General features: G+C 43.1%; 1 protein-coding gene across 1 annotated transcript in view; it reads left to right on the top strand.

Moving 5' to 3' along the window:
- The window catches only part of CDH20 (cadherin 20), a 204,451-nt gene extending 191,002 nt beyond the window's left edge, over positions 1 to 13,449 (top strand). Inside the window, exons 10-12 of the mRNA XM_047767028.1 lie at positions 1,829 to 1,946; positions 7,155 to 7,406; positions 11,874 to 13,449. Coding sequence (XP_047622984.1) covers positions 1,829 to 1,946; positions 7,155 to 7,406; positions 11,874 to 12,379 — 876 coding nt within the window. The 3' untranslated portion in view covers positions 12,380 to 13,449. The remainder of the gene's footprint in view (positions 1 to 1,828; positions 1,947 to 7,154; positions 7,407 to 11,873) is intronic.
- Positions 13,450 to 14,398: the final 949 nt, after the last annotated feature.

The following is a 14,398-nucleotide window of genomic DNA, read 5'->3' as shown; positions in this document are numbered from 1 at the left end:
AGTGAGGCAGTGTCTTTGCTGACCATTCCTTAAAGTCCTATAACCAACCCATCATGTGCCTCAGGTCCCCACCTCATTCATATACATACATATGAGTTCACAGGTCAGATATTCATAAATGACTTTCCAACTGTTTGCCAAGTTATGCATAATCACCTATTTATAACATTCATCAAGAAATATGTCTTCACATATTTGGTGCAGAATGTAGAGGACTTGTCTTGGCAGGGACGGGGCAATGGGGTGACCCTGTGTGTGAGCAGCACTGACATCAAGCTGGACTGCGGGGCAGATTTATCCCCAGTGCTCCCCTATTCCCTATCCTTTATTACAGCTCCATTCCCCTAACCTTTAGATTCAACAGAGGCCAGTTGCCAGGTGGGTTCACCAGGAGGCATTTCCTGAAAAGTTCTGGTCTAAGGTGTTTATTAAGGAACATCCTTGGGCCAACACCCAAGGAAGGGAAGAACTTTTGCAGGACTGGGCAAAAGGAGTCCAGCTGCAGTGCAGACCCACTAACAGCCTTGAGTGACTCCACAGAGTTCCAGAACTAGGATTTTCCCTGAGTTGAGATGGGATATACCATCACATCAGCTAGTGGATGTCAGCTGTCCTAGAAGGACATGCTGACCGTGGAGAGGTGGCTCTCAGCAATGGAGCAATTTCCAAAGAAAGTGATGGGTGAAGGTACCAATTCCTTCACTGAAGAGAGATCTCAGTAACACCATGTTTACCAGCAGACCCCTTGGTGGAAGCTTCCTCCTCTGTTATTTCATCTTCAGCCTATTGTGAGGGTAGCATTATCTCCCTTAATTTACAGATGAAGAAACAAACATGAAGCAAGCCCACCTCAGCCCTCCAGCTGATCTTTAATGTTCCATTTTCTACCCTATTAATTGTCAGCTTTTGACAGCAGGAGTGTCATGTCTACAGGGCCAGGCCCAAGAGCGGTGGAGGGAGCCTGTGCTATTGGCTGATAGAACAGACACACAGAAAGGAGACCACCCCTTCCACAGTCTGCCTTTACCCCTTTTTATATACCTCCGTTTTAATATACCTCAGTCTGCCTGCTGGGGTTTCAGTGGTATATTTCACACCACTTTCTTTACGAACTTTTCCATCATGGTCTTCAAAACCTTCATGGTAACTTACTACACTGAGAAGCATTGTGGAAAAGGCCAAATTTTGGCCAAGGACCTCAAGAGGAAGCTCCACCTCTTGCTCTCCTCAGTCCCAAGCTTTGCTTCTGACTCTAGTCTATACACCCCACCCTGGAGCCCTTGGGCTCTACACTTTGTCTAGCTCCCCTTCTTGCCAACAAAGACTGACTGCCCTGTGACCCATCCTCTCACATCTGTTTTCCACTAACCTGACACAGTCAACGTAGTGTCTGCTGACTTCCCACTAGGCGTTGGTCAAGGGCCTCTCAAAGACAGTGACTTGACTGTGAACCCTTAACCCAAATGTAAGGTCAAGAAGGTGAGGGTGAGAGGACAAACTGGGAAACAAGCAGGACCTTATGGCATCCCAGAGTTCTCTTACTCAAAGTCTTCTCTTTGGACTGCCTAAAAAGCACTAGACTTGGGATGAAGACAGTATGTAATGTCAATATCTAATATCTGAGGTATTTTGGTAACATCTACCCTGTGCCTGTTAACATACTCAGGCCCGACAATTAACCAAAATTCAATTCTGCAATGTGTGATAGCACAGAGACTGCCCGGGAAAGTTTCAGGGTCCCCTGCTGAATTTCAGGGTTTGGGACCTCACCTGACCTTGAAGTTTTTCTTTTGACTCTGACTCATCTGATTTCCTGTCCCTGCCTTAGCTGATCCAGACAGTGAGTGCAGTGGACCAAGACGACCCACGCAACGGCCAGCACTTCTACTACAGCCTGGCCCCTGAGGCTGCTAACAACCCCAACTTCACCATAAGGGACAACCAAGGTAATCAGCTGGCTACAATGCTTTTCTACATTATGGGCTGGATACGCTGGGTTTCTCTACCAGGCAGTGTCAGAAGTCACCAGTTCTTTGAATAGCAGGGAGGACATTAATGCTAACTTGTGTGATCTTTTAAAGTTTTGTTTCAGAACATCAGAGACAAGGAACATCCTCTGCTGATTCTAAAACTTTCATTCAGTCAGTTCACAAATGCCTGAGCGCTGGCTCTGTGCCAGGCACACGGGCAACGGCCTTCCTTCATCCCCACAAAGGGCACCATGTTTGTGTGTTCTTCAACTACAGGAAGAACCGCAGAAAGTGACAGAAAAAAGCTAGATAAAGAGAAAAACCTGAGGGAATACTTCAACACAAAGATCAAGGGGGAAGCAGTGAAAAGCTCCCAGAACAAAAGGAAGACAAAGACTAAGTATCAGAGAGAGCAAAGGGTAAATACAGGAACACAATGAGTAGTTCTGAAACTACTTTATGACTTTGGAATGGTTCAGAAAGAACAGCCAGGTGAGATTCTCTACTCCAGAAAGTGCTTCCCATCGCAGCTTTGCTGGAATGGAATTCTAGACTTGTCTACTCCAAAAAGTATTCAAATAAGCTAAGGAGTTTACAGACCTAAGCACGCTCTTCATTAGGTACAGATGGGAAAAGGAGGAGCTTAGGCAGTCTGGCCAGAAGATTTTCAGAGAAAGGTCAGAGCAAGTGAAAAAATAATTCAAATCTGCCAAGAGAATCCCTTCTGTTACTAATTCTGTGACAAACTAGCTGTCTAACCTTGGGGAGGGAGGGCATCACTTCTCTGGGCTGCAGTGGCATTTTTATTCCACCCCTAAATGCTGTCATGTTATAACGATCCAAATAGAGGGTAACAAATAGTCACAATTTAGGCACACCTAGTCTTAGTGTCAAATGTCAGCTATTTGGGACTTAAAGTATTCATTCCATTCCACATGATATTTTGCCATTAAAATTTGAGAATATCAAACTTGTTTTCTTCTCAGTGGAAAGCATTCTTCCAAGTCATCCCTTTAATCTTCTACATAAAATCATCGAATCACTATAATAATTCTGAAGAGTAACATAAATTAAAACAACAGAAGTACTGCAATTAAAGATCCTGATTTTGTTACTGGATCAAATTTTGAATTATTATTTTATCTGCTTCATCTGGAAACCTTTCCTGCAAAAAGTTGTTTCAGTCCCTTCAGGATTGGTTTTATAGTGGAAATCCTAGGAGGAAAAAAAAAATAACATATTGTGATGTTTCTTCAATTTTTTAGCTGTCACCCTATTCCTTCACTGTGATATTTGTCAGAATGAATATAGAAACAATATGCAACAGAATGCTGCAAATTTCTTAATGATGACTTTGGGTACCAATTCTCAGATCCAATACCTTAAAAAGATGGGCTAAAGGAACATGATGACTATAAAAAGAAATGATTCCTCTCTTAGAAGGTTTTCCAAAAGGAAAATCAGTGCAACTTCAAGGGAAAATATGAACTCAGTTTCCTCATAACAATTTATCCCTTGAGTATCCTTTAATGAGGCTCATCAAAAAATTGACCAACATCTGGAGTTCCTGTTGTGGCGCAGGCGTTAACGAATCCGACTAGGAACCATGAGGTTGCGGGTTCGGTCCCTGCCCTTGCTCAGTGGGTTAACGATCCGGCTTTGCCGTGACCTGTGGTGTAGATTGCAGACGCGGCTCGGATCCTGCATTGCTGTGGCTCTGGCGTAGGCTGGAGACTACAGCTCCGATTAGACCCCTAGCCTGGGAACCTCCATATGCCGCCGGAGCGGCCCAAAGAAATACCAAAAAAAAAAAAAAAAAATTTGACCAACATCTGATATAGTGGATCTACTGTCAAGGCCCCCAACTCCCATGCACAAAACATGGTACTCCTTTATGAACACAACACCGCACTATCTCAAGTAATGCCTTTCTTACTTTTTCTAAATCCCAAAAGCATTATGAAAAGAATTGTGCGTATTCTTCACAGCTTCACATGAACTTTCCCATACTTTGCTTTATTTGATATTTACAATAGTCCTATAAAATTTTAAGGAAGTTATTAACCCCTCTGATTTTCACTGTCTCATTTGAAAGATAAGGAAAAAAGCAAATGGCCCAAGATCAGAGAATGAGTAAGTGTTAAGACTGAGACTGGAAGTTGGGACCTCCTGTTTAGCCACCCCCCCCCCAACACACACACACACAGTTTTGTGTCACTCTGGAAACAAATGCTATTTCCAAATAGGTTATTCAAGCTCTAGTTACTATATTCAATATTCATTCTAGGAGTTCCCGTCGTGGCACAGCGGAAACAAATCCAACTAGGAACCATGAGGTTGCAGGTTCAATCCCTGGCCTCGCTCAGTGGGTTAAGGATCCAGCGTTGTGTGAGCTGAGGTGTAGGTCACAGACGCGGCTTGGATCTGGCATTGCTTTGGCTGTGGTGTAGGCCGGCGGCTACAGCTCTGATTAGACCCCTAGCCTGGGAACCTCCATATGCCCTGGGTGCGGCCCTAGAAAAGACAAAAAAAAAATCATTCTAGTTATTACATTCAAAAATTATGTATATGTCAGCTCCCTTCTAGGACTAATCTCACCAATGTGATACTCTGACCTTTTTTTTCTTTAATTCTAGATAGTTCCGAGACCAAGAAACATATGATATGCAGTAGGCATAATGTAATATTTATATGAAATTCAGCTCTTGTCAGACTTTCTAAAAGTCCCATGAACTGGCCTTGATTAGAATGAAAAATAAAAATAAAAAGATTTGTTGGAGAAAAACTTGATTTTTTCAAAAGGAAAAAAAAAGTAAAACTGTGTATCAGAATTAATAGTACTTAGCCCTTAAATCTGGAAAACAGACAAAAAGGTGGACTGTGTGGTAGGTGGGTATATGAGTATAATCTTTAGGTTGACAACCAACTGATATCTTTCTCCAGTGAGAATGAAATGAGAGGAAAAAGTACTGTACCAAAACAGGATGAGATTTCAATTAGTTGAATAATTTTCAACATTAATGTTATAAAAAGTAAGTGGTTACACAGCACAGTGGAAGGAGTGTATATCTGGAGTCAGAGACCAGAGTTCAAATCCCAGCTCTGCCACTAAACTAGTGACTTTCAACCAATTATGTAATCTCTCTTGGCCTTAACTTTCTCACTGCAAAAAGGTGAAATTACCCCTGTCTCACCAAATTGTGATGACGATTAAATGAGATACTGCATGTAAAATCTAAGTACCTAGCACATAAGTATGCAATAAAAACAGCTACCATGGAAAAGAAGAGGGAGGAGGAGGTCAAAAATTAAATAAGGAATAATGTCCTAGTCAGAAGAGGCTAGGCTATGCTACGGAACAAATGACACCAAAATCTCAGCGGCCTTATGCAACTAAAGTTAATTTCTTGTCCGCATAAAGCCAACTGTGGGTCTGCTGACCAAGGACAGCTGTCCATGTGTAGGCTTCCCAGGCTGCCTGGCTCTCCATCTCAAATGTTCTCTCACAACACAGGTTCATTTCCCAGCCTCACTTAATGGGTTAAGTATCCGACATTGTTACAAGCTTTAGCACAAGTCATAGGTGCAGCTCAGATCCAGTGTTGCTGTGGCTGTGGTGTAGGCCTCAGCTGCAGCTCCAATTCAGCCCCTAGCCCAGGAATTTTCATATGCAGCAGGTGCAGTCATAAAAAGAAAACAAACAAACAAAACAATCAAATGTTCTTTCACATACTACACCAAGGCAAGAAGGCATGAGAATCACACACCAGCTGTTGCTCCTTCCTGGAAGTGACATGAATCACTTTTGCTCATTTTCATCATCTCAAGCCAATCATACAGACATACCCAAATTCAAGAGGATAGAAAAGTATAATCCCTTTATTATGTCCAGAAATACTGATATAAATAACGTTTACTTTGGTTAGGCTCTAAAAATTTTTTAAGAAGTTTTAGACTCTTCTCTGTGAAATGTGAAACACATCCAGAGGACCTTTCAAATTGATGATGTTAGCTTTCTTTTTTTGTCTTTTGTCTTTTCTAGGGCCGCACCCTTGGAACATGCAGGTTCCCAGGCTAGGGGTCGAATCGGAGCTGTAGCCACCAGCCTACGCCAGAGCCACAGAAACGCCAGATCCGAAACTCATCTGTGACCTACACCACAACCCATGGAAATGCCAGATTCTTAATCCACTGAGCAAGGCCAGGGATCGAACCCACAACCTCATGGTTCCTAGTCAGATTCATTAACGACTGCGCCATGATGGGAACTCCTGATGATGTTAGCTTTGAGAGTCACTGCTTATATGTCCTACCATGTCTCTCAAACTTTTCCGCTGCTGGAAAAGATACAAGCTTTGCAAAAAATATATCTGATATACAGATTTTTTTTAAAAAGATCCCCAAATACTACATTAGGCAAATATAAATACACACAAACATGCGCACACCAGCTTTGTGGAAACATATCAAACAATTTTGTTAATCCCTTTAAAACTGGGGGGGGGGAGGACTATTGAATTTTCACCAAATTCATATTAATTGCTTAAACTTAGACCACCAGGTAGCAGGAAATAACAGTGTGTGTCATATGATTAGGGGATTTCAAATAAGCTTCTGCTAAATGAGCAGGTTCATCAGAAAGCACAGGAGTTGGTGACTGCATTTCAAAGGCATGAAAAAAAATAGCAAAAGACATGAATTCCAGATAAAGTGGCAAAAATAAGCAATCTGCCATAACCACGTGGGCTCCTCGGCATTCTTTTCCTGGAGGCGCAAAGCAGCACCAGGGCCCTGGAAAGCTGCTGAGGGAGACCAAACAGGGACCACAAGTCACCAGTGATTGTTCATTCCTGTCAAGCTTTCCCAGGAACATTTCAGTCACATCTGAAGTCTGACAGTTCGCCCTGGGCACTTTATGTCACAAAGGGTAAGACAGACTCTCAAAAAGGGTTTCTCTCCGAGGCCTCAGGGTTTTGCCCAGAAGCAAGCAAAAATCTTGGTTTCTGAATCCAAACACTGATCCTGACACACCTGGTGGGCTGTAGGTGACCGCCTCCAGGGAAAGCCCCCAGGCCTGGAGCTGCCCCCTTGCTTTCAAATCCAAAAAAATTAATTCACTTCTTGGTTCTTCCATTTTTCCTCTCCCCTCTCCCTTTTCAATCCTGGAATCCCTGTCCTCTTCAGATAACACTGCCCGGATTCTAACCAGGAGGTCTGGCTTCCGGCAGCAGGAGCAGAGCATCTTTTACCTGCCCATCCTGATATCAGACAACGGGCAGCCAGTGCTGAGCAGCACAGGCACACTGACTATCCAGGTGTGCAGCTGTGACGATGACGGCCACGTCCTGTCCTGCAGCCCCGAGGCCTACATGCTCCCCGTCAGTCTGAGTCGCGGTGCCCTCATCGCCATCCTGGCCTGCATCTTTGTCCTCTTAGGTGAGTAATGGGCTCCTTTCCATTCTTCGGGGTCCTGCATGTGCTTATCAAGGTATCATTCCCTTATCATGCCAACACAGCTGTCCAGAAGTGGTTTTCCACACCCTTTTACTGAAAAGGTGGGAGAGCAAGGCTGGGGAAAAGTACAGAAATTGATGACAATCACTTCCTTCAAAGCATTTGTGGCCTCTCTGGCCAGATAAAAGCACATCTATTTGTCAAGCATCTACAATAGGCCAGGTTGCCATTCTAGTTGCTGGGATTAACAGGATAGAAATGTACCAGCCTTCACAGAGCTTACTTCAAAACAAAGCAAGTTCATTTTGACATTATAGGACCAAAATGGTAATTTTGGACAGGCTATGATGCTCATGTCTTCTAATCCCCTCATTTCAGGTAAGTGGTAGCTAGGGCACAAAGAGGTAATGACAGGCCCAAGGCCAAATCTCAGAGGCAGAGCCAGGACTGAGGTGCAGGCAGGCCCTGCACTGTGCCTGCCCTGTATCTGCAAAGTACAGGCCTTCTCCCAAATGTTCCTCCCCAGATGCTGGAGGCGGTCAGGAATGGAAAGAGGGACAGGGAAACCTGAAGAACAGGAGATGGGGTAGGTGCCATTTTAAACAGGGTGGTCAGGGGAGACCTCACTGATAAGAAGACCTCTTGAGCAGAGATTTTTAAGAAGTGGCAGAGTGAACCACATGGATATCCGGGAGGATAAGCTGTTTGGGGGCCCTGGAACCCCTCCCAGGTACCGTGGCCTCTAACCAGGGCTGGTCTGCCTCTCCTGGTGAAATAAAAAGATGTGATGACAGGCCAGTGAAGAAGCACTACTGGGATAGTACAGCCTTTCTTCTTCCTCTATAGTTATACTGCAAAATAGCCACCTAGCTCCCTTGTACATAACGCCATTCATGCTATTGTTTTCAAACTCCACACTCAAAAACAAACCATAAAACATCTAAACCAACTCCTAAAGCCAAAGAAATATCTGTACATATCTCCCAACTCTTCTGACTGAATTAATTCTTAGCATATATATTTTGCTTAGAGAAAAACAGCCTTAGTAGACAGTAATATTATTCAGTATGAAAGAATTCCAAGCATTCCATAAGGGAAAAGAGTAAAGCACTGGGGATTTAAATTAGAATTTAAGCTCTGATCCCAGGTTTATCTCCACACCAAGAGACTGAGTCAGATTAAACAAAGGTCTGACTGTAAAATATCAGTGCTTGACTGAATTTCTAGTAGGCCTATGGAATATGCTTCTGGGAAAACATTTTAAAATACAACATCATGTTTAATTTTGTTTTTTTAGTTCGGCGCTACATGAAGGGAGAAACAGTATAAAGAAGTAACCTCAATCAGACAACTGTTACAGTTTCTGGTCCCTTTCTGTATTGATAAATAAAACCCTCCTGCAATTTCCTGGGTGTCCACAAGGTGGCACCAGGAGTCCTTGAGTCCCTAACAGGGTAAGCTGCAAGAGGTCTTGGAAGAAACTTGCTCCTAGGAGAAATTCCCAGTCTGGCTGTCCTTACTACTATCTTTGGAAAATGTCTTACATTGTAAGTTTATTTTAGCCCACAAACAGTGAAAGAAGCCATCATTACAGGGAGACTGATTTAAAGAGACTGGCACAAAGAAGCTCTCAAGTGAGAAGTGGTATGCAAGGGGCAATTTATTTGGTGCCTCCCAAACCCATTATGTCTTGTCTTTCGAATTGCACAAAACAGACAGTTTCAGGACCTAAATTAAGCAAAACTGTCATAAAATCCTCATAGTTTTAGGCACTTTCATTTCTAAGAGTGTACATCCCACATTAAATATAATTCATAAAACTGAGCTGCAGTCGATTTGTCACCAAAAAAAAAAAAAACCTTTATTTTGTGGACAATGAAATAAACAAATTAGTTTTTACTATGGATATTTTTTCATGTCTTAAATATGCACCTAGTTCCTAGAAAATCTCGTAGGCCTTACGCTCTATGCCTACAGATCCTAAAGAGTAAACATCCTAAAACAGATTCTCTTCTGTCAGGAAAGCCTTTCAGCTAAATAGGATCATTTTTCCCAAACTGTGATTTTTCAGGGGGTTATATAATACTTGTTATTTAAATCTGATTACCTAAAAAATAAGATATGTAGCAATCTTTATTTTTTAAGAGTTCTATAAATTGCCAAATTAATTTTTTCCAGTAGAAACTCAAACACTTTTCTAATTTTGCTTCCTAGAATTTTCTGAACTACCACACCTACCACTCTAGTATCACTTACATGGAGGTTTTCCCAGTCCCCTAGGAAGAGTTAACTGGCCTTGCTTCTGGATTCTCTTCAAAACACTTGTAACTCTATGATAATCCTTATCACTACCAGATTCATATTAATCATTAATGTCTATCATCTCTTTAGACTGTAAGCCTCTAAAAGCAGAAGTCATTTCATAACCATTTCCCCAATGCTTCAGACAGTATCTAAAAAATATTTGATATTTGAGTTTAGTAACTGTTTACTGAATCTCACAAACACAACAAGTTCACTAAAAATCCTATTTCTTCAACCTGCATCCATCCAAATCCCACCCCAGCCACTTCCTTAAAGCCTTATTAGTCCACTTCTCTGAAATCCCACAGTCCTAAAATCTGTGAGTTATATTTTTGCACATACAGATAACATACAAGAGTATATAATTGTTTCCTGTGTGTACATTTTGTCACCTGAGCTGTTGGGGAAAATGTCATGTTAACATCATTAATTTCAATTTACAAAAAACATATTCCAGAGTTCCCATTGTGGCTCAGTGGGTGACGAACCCAACTAGTATCCATGAGGATGCAGGTTCCATCCTTGGCCTTGCTCAGTGGGTTAAGGATCCAGCATTGCCATGAGCTGTGGTGTAGGTTGCAGATGCAGCTCAGATCCTGCATTGCTGTAGATGTGGTGTAGGCTGGCGGCTGCAGCCCCAATTCGACCCACAGCCTGAGAACTTCCATTATGTCGCAAGCGCAGCCCTAAAAATTAAAAATAATAATAAATATTTTTTTTTAATTTCACATTCAAATTTTAAATTATTGTGATTTTTTTTTTAAGTTACTCCATAATCTTACTGGGCTTATGACTGTACTCCATTTTTCCCCCTTGGATAAACTGGGGGCTTATTTTGCAGTGTTGTCAAGCTGTCACTGTTCACCAGCTGTAACAAAGCACGCCAGAAAAAAAAAATCAATAGCAGTTCTACAGCTAAAACCTCAACACACTTCCTGGAAAACATTTTCAGTCACAGAGATAAACAGTTCAATGGGATTATCTCTATCTCTCCTTTAAACCCCAGTGAACACATTGTGAAAAAAAAAAAATTGTTGGGATAAAATTTTTTTCCAAGGCTGCAAGGGCACATCTAACAGTGTGGCACTCCTTTGATAACATGATGAATTATATAAAATGTCACTGCTCCTTCCCTCCCTTCCGTGAGCATCTTTGGATCCAGAAAGTCACAAACCTCTTCCTAATGGAAAGCTTCTCAGAGGAATCTGAGTTAACTGAACAATGGCAGTCATTTAAGTTCTTATTTTGGGGAGAAAATACAAAAAGAGTAAGACTTTGGCTCATATTTAACATATGTGTCTAGGGAGTTCCTGCTGTGTCGCAGCAGTTTAAGGATCCATCATTGCTCCAGCTGTGGATTCCATCCCTAGCCAAGGAACTTCCACAAGTTAAAGGGCGCCAAAAAAACATATGTGTCTATGTGCATATGCACTAATATACAATCAGAGTGGAAACCTGAACAATGGTGGGGTGGGGTTAAGGGCAACGTCCTTCCCTGCTGTCAAAAATACGTGTATAACTTGTAGAAAACCCCCAGTATCCACGGTTTGGCATCTGTGGCAACCAGTGGCAAAAGTATTATAGTCTAAGTATTTATTTTAAAAAAATTTGCGTCTAAGTGGTCCCCAGTAGTTCAAACCCATGTTGTTTAAGGCTCAACAACGAGGATCTTATAGAGATACTAATGCTAAAAAGCAAGGTTCCACCTATAGAGTAAGATTTCCACATTATAATAAAAAGTTTATTCGTCTTTAGATAGAAGACATGATCTGACCCTTATCATATACTCTACCGCCGGCCACAGGGCTTTGAGCTTTGCTGTCGAGAATTTACAGTGGGTGGCTGGGTGTACACGATACACATTTCAAAGCGGTAAGGTGGTGCAAAGAGACTTTACATGCAACCTCTAACTGAACCACGTGGCATCATGTCACATGGGATTTCTCTACCTACAAACGCTCCATCCCAGACACGGCAGAATGAGTGCGGACAGGGTAGACCCTGCGATGTAAAAGTTCCAAATGCCGTCTGAGCGCTCACCACCCAGACAGCCCTTCCTGTACCTGTACTAACCGATCAGAGCTCTAGTCACCGTCCACACAACCAGGGCTCTTCCGTAAATGCCCTCTGCTCTGTCTCTGGCAGTGCTGGTGCTGCTCATCCTGTCCATGAGGAGGCACCGGAAACAGCCGTACATCATCGACGACGAAGAGAACATCCACGAGAACATAGTCCGCTACGACGACGAGGGCGGGGGCGAGGAGGACACCGAGGCCTTCGACATCGCGGCCATGTGGAACCCGCGGGAGGCGCAGGCGGGAGGCGCCCCCAAGACGCGGCAGGACATGCTGCCCGAGATCGAGAGCCTCTCCCGCTACGTGCCTCAGACGTGCGCTGTCAACAGTACCGTCCACAGCTATGTGCTGGCCAAGCTCTACGAGGCCGACATGGACCTGTGGGCCCCGCCCTTTGACTCCCTGCAGACGTACATGTTCGAGGGGGACGGCTCGGTCGCCGGGTCTCTGAGCTCCCTGCAGTCAGCCACGTCGGACTCAGAGCAGAGCTTCGACTTCCTGACAGACTGGGGGCCCCGCTTCCGGAAGCTGGCGGAGCTCTACGGGGCGTCTGAGGGGCCCGCGCCCCTATGGTGACGGAAGCCGACGCGGGTCCAACCCAGCCATTCTGGGCGGATGCTTCGCGGACAAGGCACAGGCAACCACGAGAGCAATATTGTGCTGGAGAGTCAGGATGGGGGTGAGCGGGCGAATGAGGCTCTCTCTGGATCAGCTTTACTTGGTTAGATTAAGTTAAATAATCACAAGGAAACACAGGAGGAGGGGGGCAGAATCTGCGATGACCTTTTTTTCTTTTTAATTTACGTGACACTGTATTACAAGGCATAGAGTCCAGAGTTGAATATGGCAGGTTTGGCTTTTCTCTGCCATTCACCAAGGTCTTCGTTACTTTGCCGCCTCAAAGCGGCTGTGCTTTTTGATGCCGAGGTGTAATTGAAACGATACTGTGCTATCTTTTGTTTTTTGTTTTGTTTTTCCCATCCTATTTTATTCTCCGTTTAAGAGTTCTGCTGGCTCATCATCACACCGCACAAATCAACCCACACAAAAGAACACTGAAAAATTTTTCCTCGGTGAAATTAACCTACTTGTTCTGGAGTGGATGGAATTAACCCTTTTCAGACAAGGTTAAGGCCGAATTGGCCTTGCATGGGGGATGGGTGGGAGGGTGGGAGAAGGAAGAGGCATTGACTTTACCCTCAAGTTTAATGGCTGAACCAAGAGTTGGCATTACAACAAATCCACCTCCATGACGTTACAGGGCTCTTGTTCTCTCAGCTCTTTAACTGTGCCCCTGCAAAATTGTTCAGAAGGAAAACAAAATCTGCCTCTTTTGCACTGTAGAAATCTCTTCCATGTGCCAAATGTGAAGATTAGATGCTACAAATGAAAGCCAAATAAAAAGAAGTATCTGATAAAAGCATGGGTTAGAGGGCTTTCCTAATCTGTGTGAGGTCAATCCAAGGGATGTTTACATACTGTAGATAACCTACTTGAACAAAAATCAGTATTATAGAGAATAAATGGATGTAAGAAAATTACATGTAAAAGTTTTGTATATTTGTTAATAATTTTGGTAATAAATATGATGTACTGCACCTCAGTACCTTAGCACTTCTTTTAATAAAACTTAAATAGAAGGGAAAGTCTATTGCACATTTGTTTAATTGCTGAGCAGGTAAACGATGGCTTTGTGATCCTGACCTAGTCACCTAGTCTCAGGTTTCTGGCACTGGGGCTGATTCGGTTTTTGTTTGTTTGTTTTTTGTTTTTGGCTGCACCTGTGGACTGCAGAAGTACCAGGGCCAGGGGTCAAACCTATGCCACTGCAGTGACAAGGCCAGATCCTTAACCTACTGAGCTACCAGTGACCTCCTGGGGCTGATTCATAAAGCAAAGGCAACAACAAAGAAGTCTGAGGCTGTGCATTTTATCTCGGTCACTAACCACATGACTGGATGGTTTAAACTATGAATCTGTTAAGATTTTCATGAATAATGATTTCTCCATCTCTGAAAAGAGTGAAGGATGATTTGATAACATCAACAATACATTAGTGAATTTAGGGAGTTCCCATTGTGGCTCAGTGGTAACGAACCCAACTAGTATCCATGAGGATTCGGGTTCAATCCCTGGCCCTGTTCAGAGGGTTAAGGATCCAGCGTTGCAGTGAGCTGTGTGTAGGTCACAGACACAGCTCAGATCCCATGTTGCTATGGCTGTGGTGTAGGCTGGCAGCTACACCTCCAGTTTGACCCCTAGTCTGCCAACTTCCATATGCCATTGGTGCAGCCCTTAAAAAAAAAAAAAGTCGTGATTTTGGCACCTTATTTTTTTATTTTGTGAGGCAGTATTGCACGTAGCCACCAATGAAGCAGGCTGCTTTGCTATTTTCATCTCTGCTCTGTTGGCACATCAAATAAGTAGCAAAAATATATACAAACGTGTACCAATGATGTACATCTTGTCATTACTAGGTTAGCTCATAGAAGGTTCATCTTTTATTTTATTCATCTTTCCTTTCCCCACAATAACTAACAATGGGTGCTTAAAAAGTGTTTAATGTGTGCATAATTGAAGGGATCTCTTTCTTTG

The sequence above is a fragment of the Phacochoerus africanus genome, chromosome 2, assembly GCF_016906955.1.
Source record: "Phacochoerus africanus isolate WHEZ1 chromosome 2, ROS_Pafr_v1, whole genome shotgun sequence".
Taxonomy (NCBI): Eukaryota; Metazoa; Chordata; class Mammalia; order Artiodactyla; family Suidae; genus Phacochoerus; species Phacochoerus africanus.
The sequence above is the reverse complement of the archived record's forward strand: the minus strand, read 5'-3'. Positions and strand labels throughout refer to the sequence as shown.